General features: G+C 43.4%; 1 protein-coding gene across 2 annotated transcripts in view; it reads right to left on the reverse strand.

Moving 5' to 3' along the window:
- Nucleotides 1–22,217, reverse strand: part of rnf103 (ring finger protein 103) — a 97,094-nt gene that overhangs the window by 62,847 nt on the left and 12,030 nt on the right. Inside the window, exons 2-4 of one of the 2 annotated variants that reach the window (XM_072497582.1) lie at nucleotides 12,570–12,709; nucleotides 10,208–10,323; nucleotides 5,511–7,531 (exon numbers count right to left, since the gene is read on the reverse strand). In XM_072497582.1, the coding sequence (XP_072353683.1) occupies nucleotides 5,989–7,531; nucleotides 10,208–10,323; nucleotides 12,570–12,709 (1,799 nt within the window). In that variant the 3' untranslated portion in view covers nucleotides 5,511–5,988. Of the gene's footprint in view, nucleotides 1–5,510; nucleotides 7,532–10,207; nucleotides 10,324–12,569; nucleotides 12,710–22,217 lie in introns of those variants that run through there. The other variant, XM_072497584.1, reaches the window with a different exon arrangement.

The following is a 22,217-nucleotide window of genomic DNA, read 5'->3' on the forward strand; positions in this document are numbered from 1 at the left end:
TTGGCCTTTCTCCAATTTCGCACTCTTCCTTTAGGACCACTCTCGGCTTTGTCCATGAGTATCCTAAAACGTACGGAATTGTGATCGCTATTCCCAAAGTAATCACCAACTGAAACTTCAACCACCTGGCCGGGATCATTCCCCAATACCAGGTCCAGTATGGCCCCTTCCCGAGTTGGACTATTACATACTGCTCTAAAATAAACTCTCCTGGATGCTCCTTACAAATTCTGCTCCATCTACGCCTCCAACACTACATGAGTTGCATTCAATGTTGGGGAAGTTAAAATCTCCCATCACTACCATATTGCTCCTACATTTTTCTATAATCTGTCTACATATTTGTACCTCTACTTCACGCTCCCTTTTGGGAGGCCTGTAGTAAAGTCCCAACAATGTTACTGCACCCTTCCCATTTCTTAGCTCTACCCATATTGCCTCAGTGCTCGAATCCTCCATCGTGCCCTCCTTAATCACAGCTGTGATATCATCTCTGACCAGTAATGCAAATTCCTCCACCCCTTTTACCTCCCCCTCTATCCCTCCTGAAGCATCTATACCCTGGGATATTTAGTTGCCAGTCTTGCCCTTCCCTCAACCAAGTCTCAGTAATACCAATATCATATAGCACGGTAGCCTTGTGGATAGCACAACTGCTTCACAGCTCCAGGGTCCCAGGTTCGATTCCGGCTTGGGTCACTGTCTGTGCGGAGTCTGCACATCCTCCCCGTGTGCGCGTGGGTTTCCTCCGGGTGCTCCGGTTTCCTCCCACAGTCCAAAGATGTGCGGGTTAGGTGGATTGGCCGTGATAAATTGCCCTTAGTGTCCAAAATTGCCCTTGGTGTTGGGTGGGGTTGCTGGGTTGTGGGGTTGGGGTGGCGGTGTTGGCCTTGGGTGGGGTGCTCTTTCCGGGAGCCGGTGCAGACTCGATGGGCCGAATGGCCTCCTTCTGCACTGTAAATTCTATGATGATATTCCCAGGTACTAATCCAAGCCCTAAGTTCATCTGCCTTACCTGTGACACTTCTCACATCAAAACAAATGCACCTCAGAACACCTGTCCCTTTACATTCATCATCTCTTCCCTGTCTACTCTTCCCCTTAGTCACATTTGAGTTTATTATCTAGTACCTTACTGGCTTTAGTTGCTGCCTCTTTACTGACCTCTAACTTCCTAATCTGGTTCCCATTGCCCCACATTAGTTTAAAACCTCCCCAACAGTGTTAGCAAAAGCACCCCCGAGGACATTGGTTCCAGTCGTGCCCAAGTGTAGACCATCCGATTTGTAAGAGTCCCACCAGAACAGGTTCCAATGTCCCAAAAATCTGAACCCCTCCCTCCTGCACCATCTCTCAAGCCACGTATTCATTCTGACTATTCTTGAATTTCTACTCTGACTGTCTCGTGGCACTGGTAGCAATCCTGAGATTACTATCTTTGAGGTCCTACTTTTTAAACTTATCTCCCAACTCCCTAAATTCTGATTGTAGGACCTCATCCAGTTTTTTTTTTACCTAGATCGTTGGTGCCTATTTGCACGACAACTGGCTGTTCACCCTCTCCCTTCAGTATATCCTGCAGCCAATCTGAGACATCGCTGACCCGTGCACCCGGGAGGCAATATACCATTCGGGAGTCTCGTTTTCGACCACAGAAATGCCTGTCTACTCCCCTTACGATTGAATCCCCTATGACTATAGCCCTCCCAGTCTTTTTCCCGCCCTTCTGTGCAGCAGAGCCAGCCGCGGTGCCATGAGCCTGGCTACTACTGCCTTCCCCTGTGAGTAATCTCCCCCAACTGTATCCAAAACGGTATACCTGTTTTGGAGGGAGATGACTGCAGGGGGCACCTGCATTGCCTTCCTGCTCTTTCTTGGCCTTTTGCTCACCCATTCCCTGTCTCCCTCACCAATCCTAATCTGCGGTGTGACCAACTTACTGAACGTGCTATCCACGACCTCCTCAGCATTGCGGATGCTCCAAAGTGAGTCCATCCGCAGCTCCAGAGCCGTCATGCGGTCTAACAGGAGCTGCAGCTGGACACACTTCCCACACATGAAGGAGTCAGGGGCATCGGCCGTGTCCCTGAACTCCCACATTGAGCATGAGGAGCATAACACTGGTCTGGGATCCCCTGCCATTTTTACACTTTACCTTAACTGATTACAAATATATCAAATAATGAATAAGTGAAAGGAATAAAGATTTTGCTTACCAATCACAATACTTACCACAGAGTTAAATTTCTTCCAGCTATTGCTAATTGGAGCACTTTCCTTACCAGCCAATCAGGTCACTGCTTTGCTGTGATGTCACTCTTCAAGGTAAGTTTTTAAAGAGGTGAACTTACCTTCCCGACAGACCCCTTGCCCCTGCCGAAAATCTGAAGGCCGCTTCTCTGGCAGCTGTGTCCCCGCCGCTCTCCTTGCGATCTTTCACGGTGTCCCCGCCGCTCTCCTCGCGCGCTTTTATCCTGTGTCGCCGCCGCTCTCCTCGCGCTTTTATCCAGTTTTCCCACTGCTCTCCTCGCGCTCTTTTATCCTGTCTCCACCACTCTCCTTGGCTTTCAGTGTCCCCACCGCTCTCCTCGCGCTTTTATCCTGTGTCCCCGCCGCTCTCCTCCCGCTCTTTTATCCTGTGTCTCCGCCGCTCTTTATGTCCCCACCGCTCTCCTCACGCTTTTATCCTGTGCCCCCGCTGCTCTCCTCGCGATCTTTTATCCTGTGCCCCTGCCGCTCTCCTCGTGCTCTTTCACTGTGTCCCCGCCGCTCTCCTCGTACTCTTTCACTATTTCAGAGCTTACAGCCTGGGCAGCTGAAAGGACAACCACAAGTGATGCAGTGGTTAAAATTAGATATGTGCACAAGGCTAGAATTGGAAAAGCACAAATATCTTGAGGGCTGTGGGGCTGCAGGAGATTCCAGACATGGGGAGTGCCGAGGAGGTATGCGAATAAGAATTTTAAAATTGAGGCATTGCTAGATCAGAAGCCAATAGAAGTCAGCAAGCACGTGTGAATACAACTTGGGAAGTATACAGGCAGCAGTGTTTTGGACAGTGTAGTTTTATAACACCGAGATTGGCTGGCGAAGAGAAGGAGGAAGAAATCAGAGAGGTTTCTTGTTTGAAGTGGCAAGCTTAATAGACAGCTTGACCAGCCAATTATTGAATGAGAGTTGATTGAGCAGAGGAACAGGAGACCATTCAGCCACTCAAGCATGTACCATCATTCAATCATAAGAATTAGGAGGAGTTGGCAATTCAGCCCTTCGAGCCTGCTCTGCCATTCAATCAGATCATGGCTGATCTCTTCCTGGTCTCAAAGCCAACCCCCCGCAGCCCCTTCCACACACACACCTCACTGTTCTATGTCCCTTAACACAATCGACTAACAAAAAAACAATCAATCTCAAATTTAAAATTATTAATGAAGCTAGCATCTGTTGCTTCTTCTGAAAGTTCCACACTTTGATCATTCTTTAAGGGGCAAAGTGTTTCCCAATTTCTCGCCAGGATGCTGGACCCTAATTTTAAGGTTATATCCTTGTACACAGATATATCTCACCAATTAAGCTACATATATTACCCTTACTCTTGTCTTTTATTGCCTAACAAACCCCAAACCAGGTCAACAATTTGCCTTCCAATTCCATGAGCTTTAGCTGTGGACAGCACAGTAGCACAGTGGTTAGCACTGTTGCTTCACAGCTCCAGGGCCCCAGATTCGATTCCCGGCATGGGATTCTGTCTATGTGAAGTTGCACATTCTTCCTGTGTCAGTGTGGGTTTCCTCCGGGGGCTTCAGTTTCCGCCCACAAGTCCCGAAAGACGTGCTGTTAGGTAATTATTTGGACATTCTGAATTCTCCGTGTGTACCCAAACAGGTGCCAGAATGTGGCGAGTAAGGGCTTTTCACAGTAACTGCTGTGTTAATGTAAGCCTACTTGTTACAAAGATTATTTAGTTTCTTGCAGCAAATTTTATTGAACGTCTGCTTGAAGTCCATATGAACTACATCAGGGATCTAGATTTCGGTTTCCTCTCGCTGGAAAAGTTTTGAGCCTAAAACAGAGCTAGAGGAGCTTCATCTTCTAATGATAATGCTATTTGTTTGAGAAATATCAACTGATAGAATAGATAATTATGCAAGGACATATTTATTAGATTAATATCGCAATGAATGAGAAATAATGAAAACACCTTTGTTTACATTCTGCAAGAACTAGCTCAGTCACCCTACAATAATGGTGTTCACTGTGCATTAAAATATAAAAGCAAATTACTGCGGATGCTGGAATCTGAAACGAAAGAGAAAATGCTGGAAAATCTCAGCAGGTCTGGCAGCATCTGTAGGGAGAGAAAAGAGCTAACGCTTTGAGTCCGATGACTCTTTGTCAAAGCTGTGTCTTCACTGTGCATTCACTTGTTTTTCCTGCAGCCCACTCAATCACCTTTCGACCACGCCTGTCCAGCTCATTGACCCTCCCCACTCACCACCTCCCTCACAAAAACATAGGAATTAGGAGCAGGAGGAGGCAATTCAGCCCTTCGACCCTGCTCCACCATTCAATCAGATCATGGCTAATCTCTTCCTGGTCTCAAAGCCACCATCCCACCTGTTCCACATTAAACTCCCATCTGCCAAATTTTGGCCCAATCTCCTAGCCCATTTATATGGGTCTTTTAAACCCCTTGGAGTGAGTGAAGGAAAGGTAGCAGCAAATAGGAGGAAAGCTGCTAATAGGGGGTGGTGGAAAGAGTTGGTAAATGGACGTTATTAAACTGTACACTTGACATAATGTGCAGTTATTCATCGGTTTATCTTTTATAATTATTTTTTTATTTTACCTTCCACGATGCCTTTTTGAAGAAATTCATTGCAATGCATCCCATCAGTATTTTAAAAATTCTACTTGTGGTCTGATTAAAATTTTCCAATATCCCAAATAGCCTTCACTATTGTTTTTAGTGAACACTACTGCCCGTGAGCATAATTTCATCTTCTGTTGCATTTGCAACATCACTATATCTGATCCACAAGATCTCATCAATCCATGGTTGAAATCTTCCAATTCACATTGGCACCACTGTATCAGAAAACAGCATGCTTACCTGGTTATGTTTAAAAGGATTCAACTTCTGATGCAGCTTCTCTGAAGAACCCACTCAGTGCAAGAATCTGCGTACGGTCTATGACGAGGATGAGTGGACACAACATGCTCTCAGGGGTGGGGTAGTGTGCGCGAAGGGAATTAATCAGGTCGGGAGCGGGGTTGTAGAGTTAGAGGGTGATGAGTAAGGAATACAAGTAATTTGGTAGTATCTCATTAAGGTACATTAAGTAAATAGGATAAAAAAGCACAATAAGCATCTTAATAATCGGTTCCCTAATCTTTGTGACACATGTTTTTCAGAGCGACCCATAGTGTTATTGCACAATTCATTAACTGCCCTGGAGGATGAGTTTTGAACCTTTTAAAAAAAGAAAATGCTTCAAAATGAACAGGTGCATATTACACTTTTGTTTTTAATTGACTCCTTTTACAATAAGCAGATTTTCACTTCAAAATCATCACGAGCTGTCTGTCCCCAGATCTAGATAAAGAAAATTCTTCTGAATAAAATTATAAATTCATTAAATTTTTTTTCTAATAAAGTATATCAAATCAGTAGGTCTTTCTTTTTTGTTCTTAGGTAGATGTCAATTTTAATAGTTGAACATACCGAAACAGAACAAACAAGAATTAGTATGTTACTGTTGAAAAGCATCCAGAAATAAACAAGGCGACTTTATTCGACGCATCAGTAAATGTAGTGTGGTTATATTGTGGATCAGCTCAAATAAAACCTACATAAAACTAAATGTAAACCACAAAAAAGCACAAACATGGAACATCACCATACATATTAAACGTTAAGATATTAAGAGCCTGAAATAGATGTTAATTATTTTTCAGACAACTAGGAAACATTGCTGCTGATTATTCTTATCTAACAAATTGATGCTTCTTTTTATACGAAACCCATCTGCACACGGGGCAGCAGTGTCGCCCTCCTGCCAACCAGACCACAATGCACTGCTGATGGAACACATGACCACAGGGTAGCCCCATTATTAAGCAGCCATTTTTGAAATTTTCCAAGCACACCACACATTCTGAGCAATGCAGCATGTTATTGGGCCAAGTCGACCAATCTGGCTCATCATCTTCAGTTACACTTGTGTTTCCATGTAGTCTTGGTGTACTTTGAGAAAAACTGCCAGAACTTCTCTTACCAACACTGCTTTCTTCATTAGTTTTTATCTTTCTTTCAGCGGGCAACAGGCGTGCACTTGACTCTTCATTATCACTTATCCCTGATTTATTACACATTACGTTGTGGTTTTCACTTTCAGAATCACTATCAGTCTCATGGCAACTTTCACTTATTTCATCCTCAGAATGCCCTGCAACACATTTAAATCGCCATGTTGGGAGGTTCTTTATGTAATCTGTTGGTATCAATGGGTGCAGCCAAAGGTCTGGGAATGCAAGTCTCTCCAGTAACAAATCAGGATCTTCCTCCCAATCCAAAGTGTGAGGGTAATGCTGAAATGAAGCAATTGGATGGAACAAATAGCTTGTATACCAATCCCACAGACTTGACAGCCACTCAAGGTTATTAACATTTACTTCATCATCATTATTATTACGTCTCCGTTTTTTCTCAAAGTAATCTATTAGCAAACCATGGCCCAGGTATGTGCTGAGAAACAGTGCCGGATGGGATGAATAGAAAGTCCAGTCAGCTCGCACCCAAGAAGCCAAAGTGGTTGTGTTGGCATACCTCAAAAATTTTAAACTATATTCATAAAAACTTTCCAAATATGGTAACTGAAGAAATCCAATTATAGGTAGCCAGGACATTATTAATAAGGAGTTATAAGTTCCTAGTGTGCTTATAAGAACCACAAATCGTTTTATTGTAGCACCTTGTGTTATGAACAAGTCCATCCATGCCATTAAGTTAACCAAAACTAAACTTAAGACAAATAAATCATTTACTTCAGGCTGCAATGATCGAAGGAATACATCCATTGCATGATGGGATATAAACTCCCCTGTAGTGTTCCCGTATTTATATATTCCTTCTGGAGTTTTCACTATATATGCTGGGAACTGATGTACACCAATCTCCTTCATGCGAATGTCATTGTTCCAGTTCTGGACGTCAACAAATATGAATTCCACACGACCTGTAAACTTGACACTGAGAACAGAGTAGAATGCAGGCGGTTGGTCCAGGTTTGCAAACAAGTACATCTTTACAAGATACCGGTCACTTTTGTTCCATTCCTCCATTAACTGATCAGTGCTTCGGATCGTTTTGATCCGAGATGCCACATGTGCATTTATCCATTTAAAAATATGCTCCACTTCAATCCTGCGGCCACTGTACTCCTTAAGCATCACTTTCCCTTTTGAAGTGTTAGTCTGCGGAATGGACATTATGAGTGTGGATTTCATCCACCCTCTTTTGCTACAGTACCTGTAGAATAAAAGCAGATGGAAAAGTGTATCAGTTTTTAAAATTATTTGCACATCTTAAAGAGAGAAATAGCAACTGCAAAATAATTTGTAAATAGAGCTCAAATTCAGGAATGACGACTGTGCTTCTAAGTAGCTGCTTGAACAGTGAAAATATCACATGGATGACACTGAGCATTAGAAGAGTTAGGAAAAGTTATCAAAGGTATGATTTAAAAGAGGAGGCACTGGGAGATGCAGGAGAGAGGTAGTTAGATGGAAACTGTAGACTTAACAGCCAAACCAACACAAACCAGCAACAGCAGCAAGGGGGTGAAGACAGGATACTTTTTTACATAATCTTTATTGTCACAAGTAGGCTTACATTAACACTGCAATGAAGTTGCTGTGAAAAGCCCCTAATCGCCACATTCCAGTGCCTGTTCGGGTACACGGAGGGAGAATTCAGAATGTCCAAATTACCGAACAGCACATCTTTCGGGATTTGTGGGAGGAAACTGGAGCACCCAGAGGAAACTCACACAGACACAGGGAGAACGTGCAGACTCCGCACAGACAGTGACCCAAGCCGGGAAGCGAACCTGGGACCCAGGCGCTGTGAAGCCATAGTGCTAACCACTATGCTGCCGTGCTGCACAGGAAGAAATTGGGTCTAGACGTTAAGAAAAAGTGTAGAAAAAGATTTAACGAACAATAAGCCTGAAGTAGGGGCAGAGGTAAGCAGCTTTGGTGCAGAGAGGATCTGGGAATTGAAATTCTGCTCTGGGTCAACAGGATGGCGAGGTTTCCTGCAGCTGTCTCAGCAGGGGGAAAAATGGAATCAGTGGCAAGGTGCAGAATTCCGGCAGAGATTGAAAATGACAGCTGGTGTTTTCAATATTCATTTGCAGGAAATTTTGATTCATTTACGATAACAGGTCTGATAACAGAAATTTTTGAGGTTAAATGAAGTAGAGAAGAGCTAGATTAACAGTGTACCTGTGAATCATAGAATCCCTGCATTGCAGAAGGAGGCCATTTGGCCCATCATGTCTGCGCCGATCCTTCAAAAGAGCACCGTACCAAGGCCCACGTCCCCCACCCTATCCCCATAACCCCACCTAACTTTTGGACACCAAGGAGCAATTTTAGCATGGCCAATCCACCTAACCTGCACATCTTTGGACCTTGAGAAAAAACCGGAGGAGCCAAACACAGGGAGAAGGTGCAAACTCCACACAGAGTGTCACACAAGATTGGAAACGAACCGGGTCCCTGGACCGTAGGCAGCAGTGCTAACCACTGAGCTTCCTGGTGGAAGCTGATTTTTCTTTGTTTTAAATAATTCCGTGGGGTAAGATTATTTCTGGCAAGGCTGGCATTTATTGCCCATTGCCAGTTGCATGATGGAACTTTTTCTTGAACTGCTGCAGTAATAACATTAAAGGAGTTCCAGAAATTTGACTCAACGACAATGAAGAACTGGCAATAGTCAAAACATTGAGAGACTTCAAGGCATACCTTGAATTTTGGATTATGAAGAGCAGAGGACCAAGGAAATATATTCTGGGTGTCTCTGGAGTTGATGTTTTGGAGGAAAACTATTGTTGGGAGATGTGCTGGGTGTAGTCAGCTGGATAGGAGTACAGCCACACGAGGGCTGCCCCGCAAGAAAAGCAACAAAAGAGGCAGCTAGGTTGACCATATCAAACACTGCAGAGATGGGAGGAAAGGGGAATTGGGGGTGTCACACACCATGGTCATAGATATGGAGGATGTTATTTGTGCCTTTGTGTGGTCATTTATGGTTATAGGCCTGGTTCATCTTTGACAATGAAGTAAGTTAAATTGACAAAGAGCCATAAATAGATGTGATCTTCTTGCTTTGGTTTCCATGGAATTTAAATCAACCTCCAGTGTTGAAAGAAATTCTTCACTGTAAATTTAAAATGCACATTTCATATTAAGGTGACTCATGATTTAGAAATGTTAATATCCAAAGCTCACAGTCAGTGTTACTACTGATCAAGAGCAAGTGCTCAGCAAAGAATGGCTAAACTGATCCTTACATGAAAATAACCCTTTGGAAGGAACCATTAAAAATATATTGGGAATCTGCAGTAGTTTCCATGTCAATTATATTTTTAAAAAATATTTCAGATTCCTGCTGTACAACAATATAAATCATCTATATCATTGAGCAGGAAACATAAATAACCAAACTTAATTAACACCCACATTTATATTAAAAAGTGGATACTTTACCGTTTGGAGACAACGCCCAAGATTAAATAAACAGTGCTATGGTCATAGAAGATTTCACCTGGTGTCTCAGTACTGATGATGGGATAAAGCACAAGTACTACTTACTGCTAGTAGGACAAGGGTCATTTCCACCATTTAAGCCACAATCGAGCTGGCCTCTCAGACATCTTACACAAGCCAGTAGGATGCTTTTAGTATCCCTGCCTGTCTAAGCCTTTCCCCTCCTCACTATAAAAGAATGCCAGAGTCACTGTGCAAGAATGATTGCAGTAACTGCACGTGCACAATCATCTGATGTTATCAAATCTTTCACAAAAGTGACCAGAGTCAGCAAGGAAAAGTTTTTTGTTACAAATGGAAACAGTTTTGTAACATAATTGTTGTTCACAGACAGAATACAAACAGGCCACTAAACAGACTATATAAAACTTACCTGGGGTCATTGGAACAATTGAAAGCTCCTGTACGTATACCAAACTGGGACACTTTCTTCACCATCTTGTGCCATTGATTCTTGCACAATAAAGGATCTTTATCCTTAGCTACAACCTGTGAAATAACTTGAGGTTATTATAAAACAAGTAGCATTGCTATTATCCAGAACTGCAACCTCATCTGCAAATGCCATTTACCAATTCAGAAATCACATGGCATATCATTACTCAGTGACAGAATGGATTCAGGTTTATGACCCACTTTGCTGAGTTTGGAAATGAGGAGGACTATGGGGCAGGAGGGAGTGCTGAGAAAGAAAGGCAAGTGTCAAATGTAGTGAAAGTAATGCATTTATTCCTTGCTGATGTTTAAAGTGAATGAACTACTCAAGGATGTGGTGGAGGCAAGGCCAACTGAGGTTTTCAAAGAAGAATTGGATCATTGTCCGAAAAGGAATATTTGCAGTGCTATGCAGAAAAGACAAGGGAATGGCAATGGTGAATTGTTCCTTCAGAGGAGCTGCTCAGACATGAACGACAAGCCTGAATAGCCTTCTTCTGTGCTGCAACTATTCTATGTTGCCATCGCCTAGTCTGTTTACTTCTTTAAAGTAATTGCTATTCTCCCCTTAAAACAGTGAAGGAAATACAACACGCTGTGTGACACAGCACAAAAAGATCTGTGAAAGGGCTGTTCTATTTGTTTCCTGTTAAAAAAGTAAACATGCAGATTGCAGCATAGATCGTCACAATTCATGATTTTGACCTTGTATACAAATTGATAATTTATATTAAATGGGCCCTAGAAAAAAATTACTGACGAAATCTACTCCAACTGCATTAGGAACTAAAGAATTAAGAATGGCCCTGAACCCACACCCAAATACAGGCTTTGTAACCACAGCTCTCCGTATACCCAACATCCCTTCAATAGGTCGAGCTAAAACACAAGTGTACCAAACAATTGAAAAATTGCACTTAAGGTGAAATTGGTGGTGCATTTCTAGGGGCGGCTTCAGATTACATTTTCAATTTTAGCAGATCAATCACTGATCCTTAATTTAGTTCAGTCATTCACCCACATTCAAGACTGATCTCTGAAATCAATTCAAAGATACTGCCATGCATCAACGTTCATGATGACACTGCCCCTCTCATTTCCTCTGTTAATTCTGACACTCTACTTTTCTGCCGGATCCCAAACATTTTTTTAAAAACTTCTGCCCCTTCCCCATTTTCCTCCGGAATTAATGATTCTTAGGTGTAACATGGGTGTATAAATCAGATTGTAAAGCTGTGCAATATTATTGTGTACTTTCCTTCAGTGTAGCCTACTTTTTAAACACACTCCCCAGGCCCTCTTGTTTGTTGTTGGGGTAACTGTTCACTGTCCAAATCCTACCGATATCAGTCTGCTGGAAGAGGAAGGGTATCTAGCTCATGCCATCATTGCCATACTCTTGGACTTTTTCCATTAAGGTATTTCAAAATGTAATTTTGGTTTTCAGAAACTTAACTACTCATATCAGTTAATGTTGCCCTCTCCTTATTTTCCTCACCTCAACACATCACTTTAAACTTTGCTGCATTGATTTTCATCTGCAATAAGACTGCACATTTTACAGACTGTTGCAGACGATACAAAATAAAAGATAAAAGAGTGAAGGGGCCTGGGGGTATTGGTTCACAAACCTTTGCAGGTAGTAGGGCAGGTTGAGACTTCAAAACACTGGTTTGGCCTCAACTGAAATTTTGGTATCACATTTTAAGAAGAATGTAAAGGCAAAGGAGGGTGCAGAAAGGAATTAAAATAATGGTTCCAGGGATGAGCGACTTCACTGGTGTGGTTAGACTGGCAAAGTTAGCGCTGGTCCAATTAAGTTTCTGAATGGTAAGCCCTAGGATGTTGATGACAGGGGAATTGCCATTGAAAGAAAATGGTTAGATTTTTTTTTCTTGTTGGAGATGGTCACTGCCTGGTCCTTAGGTGCCACAAATGCTGCTCATCACTTATCAGCCTAAACCTCAACATTGTCGAGATCTTGCTGCATGTAAGCATGGTCTGCTTTAGTATCAGAGGAGCTGTGAATGGTACTGAACACTCTTCAATCATCTGTGAACATTTATTCTTCAGACCATATGATGGAAGGAAGATCATTGATGAAACAGTTGAAGATGATTGGGCCTAGACACTAGCCTGAGGAACTGCTGCAGTGGCCTCCTCAGACTGATACTTAGCTCCTCCAGTTCATGTGCTTCTTGAAACAGCAATAACAGTATTTCCACCAAATTTTTAAAAATCAAGTGTTATTTCAGAGGCCCTAAAAGAGCTTTTTGCAAAACATAAAAGAAAGTAATTACTTGGACCAGCCATATCCCATCTTTAGTGTCTTCCACTTGCTCGTAGAAATGCATCTCACCACTGAAGTTGGTGCTGGAAGTAGATTCTGATGCTTCTTCTTCCCGAAGTGCAGAATAAAGTTCACCCTCCATCAAATCACCTGTGGCAACAAATACACCCAATAAGGTTCAGCATATTAGACGTTTAAGACAGTAGAATTATGTGCCAAGTATGTGGTTACTATTTCTGAACACTTAAAATTAATTTCAAAAGGTGCTTTTTATTTGTTAGAAAGTGCTTTGGGGATGCCCCAGGTTGTGAAAATGCTTGCTTTTAAAAAACTTCAATGGGGGGGCGGGAAATCTGGCATTTATTATTACCTCACTACCCAGAAGAATCACATAATTTACATCCTGATGAAGGCACTCTGGAATTGCTATCTATTATTAATGTTCAATTTTTCTGTTTTTTAAAAATATTTGTTTGGATTAGATTTTTTTATGGTCACGTTTACCGAGGTACTGAAAAGTATTGTTCTGCGTACAGTCCAGGCAGATTATTCCACACATGAAAAAAAGCATAGGGCAAAGATAAATACATCCCAGATATTTACTTACTTGCCTTTTAAAATATAATTTTGCATCCTAACACTAACATGGATTAATCTCCAAAATGCTCCTTCTTTTGATGGCATTTTTTCTTTTACTCACTAACCGTTAGTATTTTGAGTACATATATCAGGTCGTTTGGGTGAAAAGTGCTATACGTGTCATCTTTTCTCATAACTAAAGCCTGATTGCTTGATTCAACTTGGTAAATTTTTATTATGCCCTGTTCATGGTAATGGATAATTAGACAATAAACTAACAATGGCCGAATCAATAATTTGCATAGGTTTAGCATTAATCTAGGCTCCGAAATTCTCTCTTTAAAAAAACTTGTTCACTTTTGAAGATGTGTGCAGCTGAACTCCTCGGCTTTTTCCCTAAAATTTTATAATTCCACTCATCCTTCTCATCAAAATCGATTCACATTTATCTGCACCAAATAAATCGGATGCTCGAGTATTTATATTGTGTTTTGGACATTTAACAGAGTATGGACATTTAGTGTATTATTCTATAATGCAAAGTTTCTCTCATATACCATTGCTACATTTCCAATGCTAAAAGCAGTCTCTTGTCCAGCTTTATAATTGAAGCTGGTCATCCTATATTAAACCCTCTCATCAGTGGCAGCACGGTAGTGCCTTTATAACAACTGCTATTGTATATAAACAGTTTCTGGTTTATAAAATAAAAAGTTGACAGATAATGACATTTTGGATTAAAATTGAAGCGATCAGCGATTTCGGCTATTAAAATAATATATCAGATAACATTCATTGACTGTACTCGTGCAGTTAAATTAGAAAGTTGCTCTGCTCCTCCAGGAGCTGGGCTGTAGAGTATTCAACATGCAAACAAAGATGGAGGAGAAATTGGGGGAACACTTACACAAGATACCCACTAAACATGCCGGAAAATGTTGAGCTTGTCATTCAAGTGTAGGCGAATTTGTAATTGTATGGTAAGTGGATGTTGCTGGTAAGCAACCTTTCTTGCACTGAAAATTATCTTTCATTAGTGGGAATACTAGTTCCTTCAGATTTTAATTATTTGATATCAAAGTATTGCATTTTTAAAAAAAAAACTTTTTCCCTGTCTTCTATTTCTCAATTGGAGGGTAAATCAGCATCGAACATGTGGGAGTCTTCCAAGCGATAGGATTAGGATTCAGGAAAGTCACATTCATGAGAGAATGAAGGATAGGGAACCCTGGATAACGAGGGATATTTGACGAGTGAACCTCAAAAAGAAAAAGGAGGCTTTTGTACAGTCTAGAAGGATTTCACATGGACTTCAGTCGAAACCATTGAGGAGTATAAAGAAAGTAAGGGCTAGGAGGGGTCATGAAAAATCCTTAGCAAGTAGGATTAAGAGGAATTAAAAGCTTTCGGATTCACATGTAAAAAGCAAGAGGGAAGTCAGGGAAAGGCTTGGACTACTTAAAGACAGTGGGGGGAATCTATGTGTTGAGCCAGAGGAAATGGGCGAGGTACTAAGTGAGTGTCAGTGTTTGCATCAGTGTTCACCAAAGAAAAGGACATGTGGAAGATGATTCTTGGTTAGGGTGCGTGGATAGTCTGGGTCATGTTGGTATCAAAAAGGTGGTAGTATTGGGTATTTTAAAAGACATTAAGATCGATAAGTCTCCTGGGCCAGATGGGATTTACCCCAGAATACTGAGGGAAGCAAGGGAGGAAATTGCTGGGGCCTTGATGGACATCTTTGTATCCTCATTGGCTACAGGTGGACTGGAGAATAGCTAATGTGGTACAGGTGTTTAAGAAAGGTAGCAGGGATAATCCAGGAAACTATAGGCCGGTGAGCCTCACATCAGTAGCAGGTAAATTATTGGAGAGAATTCTCGGACAGGATTTATACTCATTTGGAAACAGATGGACTAATTACCGATAGACAGCATGGTTTTGTGAAGGCGAGGTCGTGCCTCACTACCTTGATCGAGTTTTTTGAGGTGATGAAGATGATTGATGAGGGGAGGATGGTGGATGTTGTTTACATGGACTTCAGTAAAGCCTTTGACAAGGTGTCTCATGGCAGACTGGTACAAAAGGTGAAGTCACACGAGATCAGAGGTGAGGTGGCAAGATGGATACAGAACTGGCTCAGTCACAGAAGGCAGACAGTAGTAGTAGAAGGGTGTTTTTCTAAATGGAAATTTTGTGACTAGTGGTGTTCCACAGGGATCTGTGCTGGGGCCTCTGTTGTTTGTAGTATACATAAACAATTTGGAGGAAAATGTAGCTGGTTCACGGACGACACCAAGGTTGGTGGAGTGTCAGATAGTGTTGAGGATTGACAGAGGATACAGCAGGACATAGATAGGTTGGAGACTTAGGCAGAGAAATGGCAAATGGAGTTTAATCCGGACAAATGTGAGGTAATGCATTTTGGTAGGTCTAACATAGAGGGGAAATATACCGTAAATGGCAAAACACTTAGGAATATAGAAAGTCAGAGAGATCTGGGCGTGCAGGTCCACTGATCTTTGAAATGAAATTAAATGAAATGAAAATCGCTTATTGTCACAAGTAGGCTTCAAATGAAGTTACTGTGAAAAGCCCCTAGTCGCCACATTCCGGCGCCTGTTCGGGGAGGCTGTTACGGGAATCGAACCGTGCTGCTGGCCTGCCTCGGTCTGCTTTCAAAGCCAGCGATTTAGCCCTGTGCTAAACAGCCCCTGAAAGTGGCAACACAGGTGGACAAGGTAGTCAAGAAAGCATATGCTTGCCTTCATTGGACGGGGCATAGAGTATAAAAACTGGCAAGTCATGCTACAGTTGTATAGAACCTTGGTACGGCCACACTTGGAATATTACGCACAATTCTGGTCACCACACTACCAAAAGGATGTGGAGGCTCTGGAAAGGGTGCAGAGGAGTTTTACCAGGATAGTGCCTGGTCTGGAGGGTGTTAGCTGTGCGGAGAGGCTGAATAGACTCAGACTGTTTTCATTAGAATGACAGAGGTTGAGGGGTGATCTGATTGAGGTCTACAAGATTATGAGGGGCATGGATAGAGTGGATGGGCAAGCACTCTTTCCAAGGGTGGAAGGGTCAGTCACCAAGGGGCATAGGTTTAAGGTCCGTGGGGCAAAGTTTAGAGGAGATTTGCAAGACAGGTCTTTTACACAGAGGGCGGCGGGTGCCTGGAATGCGCTGCCAGGGGAGTGTGTGGAAACAGAATCATTAACGGCGTTCAAAGGGCATCTTGACAAATACATGGATAGGATGGGTATGGAGAGATATAGCACTAGGAAATGCTGAGGGTTTTGAACAAGTGTGGTATCATGACCGGTACAGGCTTGGAGGGCTGAAGGGCCTGTTCCTGTGCTGTACTGTTCTTTGTACAATAATAGTAATAATAAATCTTTATTATTGTCACAAGTAGGCTTACAATGAATTTACTGTGAAAATCCACTAATCGCCACATTCCGGCGCCTGTTCGGGTACACGGGGAGAATTCAGAATGCCCAACAGCACGTCTTTTGGGACTTGAGAGAGGAAACTGGAGCATCCGGAGGAAACCCACACAGACACAGGGGGAACGTGCAAACTCCGCACAGACAGTGACCCAAGCCAGGAATCGAACCTGGAACCCTGGCGCTGTGAAGCAACAGTGCTAACCACGGTGCTGCCATGCCACCGTAATCCCGTGGGAGAGAAAAACAATTCTATGCTATTCTAAGTCTTGCCGGTACCATCAAAAAAGTGCACTTGTGAGATGCGGAGAAGGAAGAAACTTGCAAGGAGAGCCAAGAGAGAGCTAAAATTACTGCTACAAACCTGGCCAATTTGAAAACTAAGCATAAATATATATATATATATATATATTTATAAATTTCAAAAGAATACTTATTTTCAAAAAAGGAAATCCAATGTCAGCTTCTTTAAAAAGTTCAAAATGAACACGTGTTCAAGCTAAAACATGTAGACTATTTTCAGGATCAGAAGCAAAATTATTTAGTAATCAAATATTGTGTCAGGTGATAAAATCTGAAACATTGGGCGGGATTGTCCCAAACATATCTAAGTTCATTTGTTTTTCATGGAGTTTCCCGCCAGCTCTGCCGGTGAATTCCCCACCGCTATTCAATGACACTTAGTCACTTTCTTGGACTCTGGGGAGTTTCTCACCGGTTTAGCCCACACTTCAATTTTTTTTTTTTAAGCACTGGGGAGCTGAACCCAGATCGGGCCACCATTTTGAAAGGGTTCCCTGATCTGTGAGCTTGTGGGCCCCCCACATCCCCCACCCATGGGCAGTGTCACACCCCCACTACATGGAAACTACCTACCCCCCCCCCCACCCCAAGTGAGGACACCCTACTGTGGAGTCCCTGGGGCTCCCTCTCTTCAGTACCCCACCGTCCCCACCAACACCCGTTCCCTTCTAGGACCCCCATCAACCTCCTGGAGGATCCTACTTACCTGCCCTCATCCTTCAAACACCCCTTCCACCTTCATTTCATGGGCATAGCCGCCCTTGTCCCCTGACCCTAACACTGCCACCCTGGCAATCAGGCAGTGCTCCTTCTGGCTTGGCAGTGCCACCTGGGCACCTTGGCAGTGCCAGGATGCCAGCTAGGCAGTGCCAAAGTGCCCACGTTACAGGAGAGGACCAGGGAGCCACGCTGCACTTACCCTGATCTTCCAAGGGGCTCCAATAGTCTGGGAGACCCCCTGGGCGCCGTTCCACTTTAAAAACCCTACAAAAATTATTGTTTAAAATGTATTTTAGAACAAACAGATGTATAAACAGTAACATACACAACACAACACACTCACCAACCTCAATCCACAGTTTATACAAAGTTTACCCCTACCCTCCCCATCTCCCGTAACGAACAGTTCCTCAAACATTGTCATGAGCAACTCCCACCATATCTCAAAGCCCTCCTCCGACCCCCTCAACTCAAATTAGATTTTTTTCCATCCGCAGTAAGTCATACAAGTCCCCCAGCCATGACACCACCCCCCAGTGGCATATACAACTTTCAATTCAACAAGATCCTTCGCCGGGCAGAGAACTGAAAGCCACAACATTGGCCCACTTCCCCTCCATCAGCTCCGGCATTTCTAATACCCCAAAGATCGCCATCATTGGGTCCGGCCTGACTTCCACCCCCACAATTTTGGAAAACAATGCTTCCCAGTCCCTCTCCAACGTCCCACAGCCCCAGAACATGTGCGTGATTTGCCGGCCCTCACCCGCACTCTTCGGACACCCCTTGAAAGAACCCACTCATCCTCACCCAATATGCACACTAAGCACTACCTTGAGCTGAACCAAGCCCATCCGCGCGCAAGAGGTCGCGTTCACCCTGCGCGCCGTCTCACACCACAGACCCCAGCGTATTTTCCCCAACTCCTCCTCCCATTTGCACTTTATCTTCACCATTTGCACTCCCCCAACCACCCACACATATCCCCATACCTACTCTCTCCAGTCTCAACCGTGAGCAGAAATTGTTCCAGTAGAGCATGCCCAGAAACCTGGGAAACACCCCCCACTCCTTTCTTTCGAAGCCCCGCACCTGCATATACCCAAATTCACCCCCCCTCGGCAACTCAAACCTCTCCAGCAATTAGTCCAATCCCGCAAACTGCCTTCCCAGATATCTCTCTCTCTCTCCAGTCCAGCCTCCCTCCACGTCCCATATATCCCATTCATCTCCCCCGGCTTAAACCCATGGTTCCCGCACAGTGGCGTTAACATAGACGTTCCCTCAAATTTAAAGTGCCTGCTCAAGCTGATTCCACATCCTAACCGTCAACTGTACCACCAGGCTCCCCGTATACTTCCCCAGAGCCAATGGCAGTGGAGCTGTCACCATGGCCCTCAAGCTGGATCCCCGACAGGACTCTTCCCCCACCATCGCTTCACCTTCTCCATGTCTGCTGCCCAATAATAGTGTAGCATGTTTGGGAGCGCAAAACCCTCCTCTCTGCCTCTATAGCAGGGCCCTCTTTACCCTCGGCACCTTCCCCGCCCATACAAATCCCAAGATCACCGTCTCCAATTTTTGCTGGGTCTGGTAGCCAGTATGTATACCAATCTTGAAAACCTCTCCTTCTAAACCACTTACAGTTACAAAGTGCCCAAACCATGCCTTTGAGCCAGTGCTGCCCTGTGTGCGACCACTCACTTCATGGCCGGCACTGGAAGCCCCTACAAAATTTATAATGATTTGAAACCATCACCCAGAGCTTCCTGTCTCCGGATAGTCTGAAGATGCGGTATGGGTCCCTTGGAAGTTCCAAAATGGGACTGCCTGGGAAGTGTTAACTTTCAACGTGAAATTCCAGTGTCGTCCGTGAACTTACTAATCAGACCTGATACATGGATCGGAAAGGTTTAGAGGAATTTAGGCCAAATGGGGTTAGATTAAGTGGGCTTTTTGGTTGGCATGGACTTTGGGCTGAAGGGCCCGTCTCCGTGAGGTCATAGATTCTATGACCTCTCGGTCTCCATGTCTGGCAATAGGCTGACCACCAATATTCATTACAAACCAACCGACTCCCAAGTTACCTCGACTACAGCTCCTCGTCTGTAAAGACCCCATCCCATTCTCCCAGGTTCTCCACCTGTCCCTTTACCTCCTCTCTCCTCGCCATTCAAGGCCCCAAACATTCCTTTCAGGTGAAGCAGCGTTTCACTTCTACCCCCTTCAATTTAGTCTACTGTATTCACTGCTCCCCGTCCGGTCTCCTCAATATTGGGGAGACTAAATGCAGACTGGGTGAATGCGATGCAGAACAAATTCACTCAGCCCATCACATGACCCTGACAGTCCTGTTGCTTGCCAGTTAACACAGCACCGTGCTCTCATGCCCACGTGTCTGTCCTTGGCCTGCTACAATGCTCCAGTGAAGTCCAACACAAACCGAAGGAGCAGCATCTCAGGGGACCTTACAGCCCTCTGATGTGTTAGGCAGGTAGGTTTGATGTGGACTGCACTCGATGCAGGGAAGCTAGAAACAGACATCTAACACTGGAGAAGATCCAACACTGTTTTATTCAACGATGCAACTGATATACATATTCAGCTGTGGGTCGACACTATACTGAACTGATTGGAGACCTTTTAGTAGCCTGACCAGACTTACTAGCTACCGCATGGTGTTTGCACTGGCTAGCTCGTGGACTCTGATGTGTCTCATTGGCTGGGTCCCGAGAGAGCGGGAAACCTAGTGCCCTCTGGCTTTATAGTGGCAGTGTCCTGTCTGGTGATTGGCTGCTTACTGTGTTGTGTGCTTACTGGTCATCCTGTGTGTCAATCACTGCCTGCCTGCATCTCATTATATACGAGTGGATATTATGATACCCTCAGGATCCAACATTTGAGTTCAATAACTTTAGACTGTGACCTTTCTCCTCCATCTCAACTCTTTAAAAAAAATATCCCATACATGTTTTTGTCTCAATGCAAAAACTCTTTCACCCATACCATCTGTCTCTTGTTTTAACTTTGCTACATCTTTGTTGCAATCTCTCCCAGCTGCAGTATAACATCCAACACATTTTCCCTGGTCTGGCCACAACTGTAGGGAGAGAAAACAGAGTTAACGTTTCAAGTCTGTTTTTCCTCTTCATTGGAACTAAAAAGGGAGAGTTTTTCCAGCATTCTCTGTTTTTGTTTCACCCATATGCTGTTGGGCTGCTGCTTGGCTGACATCATAGTGATGACTGTGAATTATCGAAAATGTTACCCTTGTAATGCTAACTTTTACCAGGATACTCAGAATTGTGTGTATACAGCAACCCCACCTCAATAACAAACAGAGAGCTGCTACATTGTAATACTTTTGGTGGCTATCGAATCGGCCATTTTATGATATGTCAGAAACTAGAGAGCCATTAATCCCCTTTATGACGTGGTCATTTCAATACTGGGGGTGGGACGGTGGCGGAATGGATTAAATGGAAATAAATCAACAGTAAACGTCAAAGAGAATGAGGACAGTAAAACAAAGCAAGCATTTGTTTCACTTCAAAGTTTCCTCCACCCTCCAGGCATAGAGTTATTACAATAATAAAATGAATTCTGCATTACAATTACTATAATTAAGGGGTGTTTCAGTTTTCATGCATGCGCAGCTGCTCTAAAATTAAAATGGTACTGTCAGAGGAAGAAAATATTTTCCTATCCTGCTCTTTTTGACAGGCAAGAAAATTAATGCACTAGAGAAAGAGCTCAAGTCAGCATTATTTCAGGGGCAGCATGATGGCGCAGTGGGTTAGCCCCGCTGTCTCACGGCACTGAGGTCCTAGGTTCGATCCCGGCTCTGGGTCACTGGCCGTGTGGAGCTTGCACATTCTCCCCGTGTTTGCGTGGGTTTTGCCCCCACAATCCAAAGATGTGCAGGCTAGGTGGATTGGCCATGCTAAATTGCCCCTTAATTGGAAAAAATTAATTAGGTATTCTAAATTTAGAAAAAAAAAAGTCAGCATTAGTTCTGTCCATAATCATTTGTAGTGTTATGATTTTACTGCACTTGGAAACAAATATTTTAGAAAATTAAAGTAACAGTTTAAACGCAACAAGAAACAATGGATCACATAAATAGAGGGAAATACAATTGAGTTATTTCCATTTATAAATTATAATTCCTAAATTTAGTTTTGAGCTTGAATTTTTTTGGTAAGCAAGGGTGGGGTGAGGGGTGTGAAGAGTCAAAAGATATTGCCTAATGAATAGTTTTATCAGAAATCTCGCATGGAATAGTAGTGTGCGCGCACAACACCTGCTGCTTAAATTAGATGAGCTCCCCATAGTCTACACATGGAAGATAAACATGTGACAGGTGCAGTACCCATATGCTTCACTGCTACACAGGTACATCAACAACAGAAGGGCCAACTTCAGATAACAATCTGTATGTACTTGATCTACCAGATTCCAATACATTCCTCGAGCAATGAATATTTCGAACGTACGTACAATTTCTCTCACTTTACATGTTTATATTTATCTTATAATAAAGTGTAATAGGGCAGCACGGTGGCCCCGGGTCACTGATCACGTGGAATTTGCACATTCTC

This window comes from Scyliorhinus torazame, chromosome 3 (genome assembly GCF_047496885.1).
Source record: "Scyliorhinus torazame isolate Kashiwa2021f chromosome 3, sScyTor2.1, whole genome shotgun sequence".
NCBI classification, from domain to species: domain Eukaryota; kingdom Metazoa; phylum Chordata; class Chondrichthyes; order Carcharhiniformes; family Scyliorhinidae; genus Scyliorhinus; species Scyliorhinus torazame.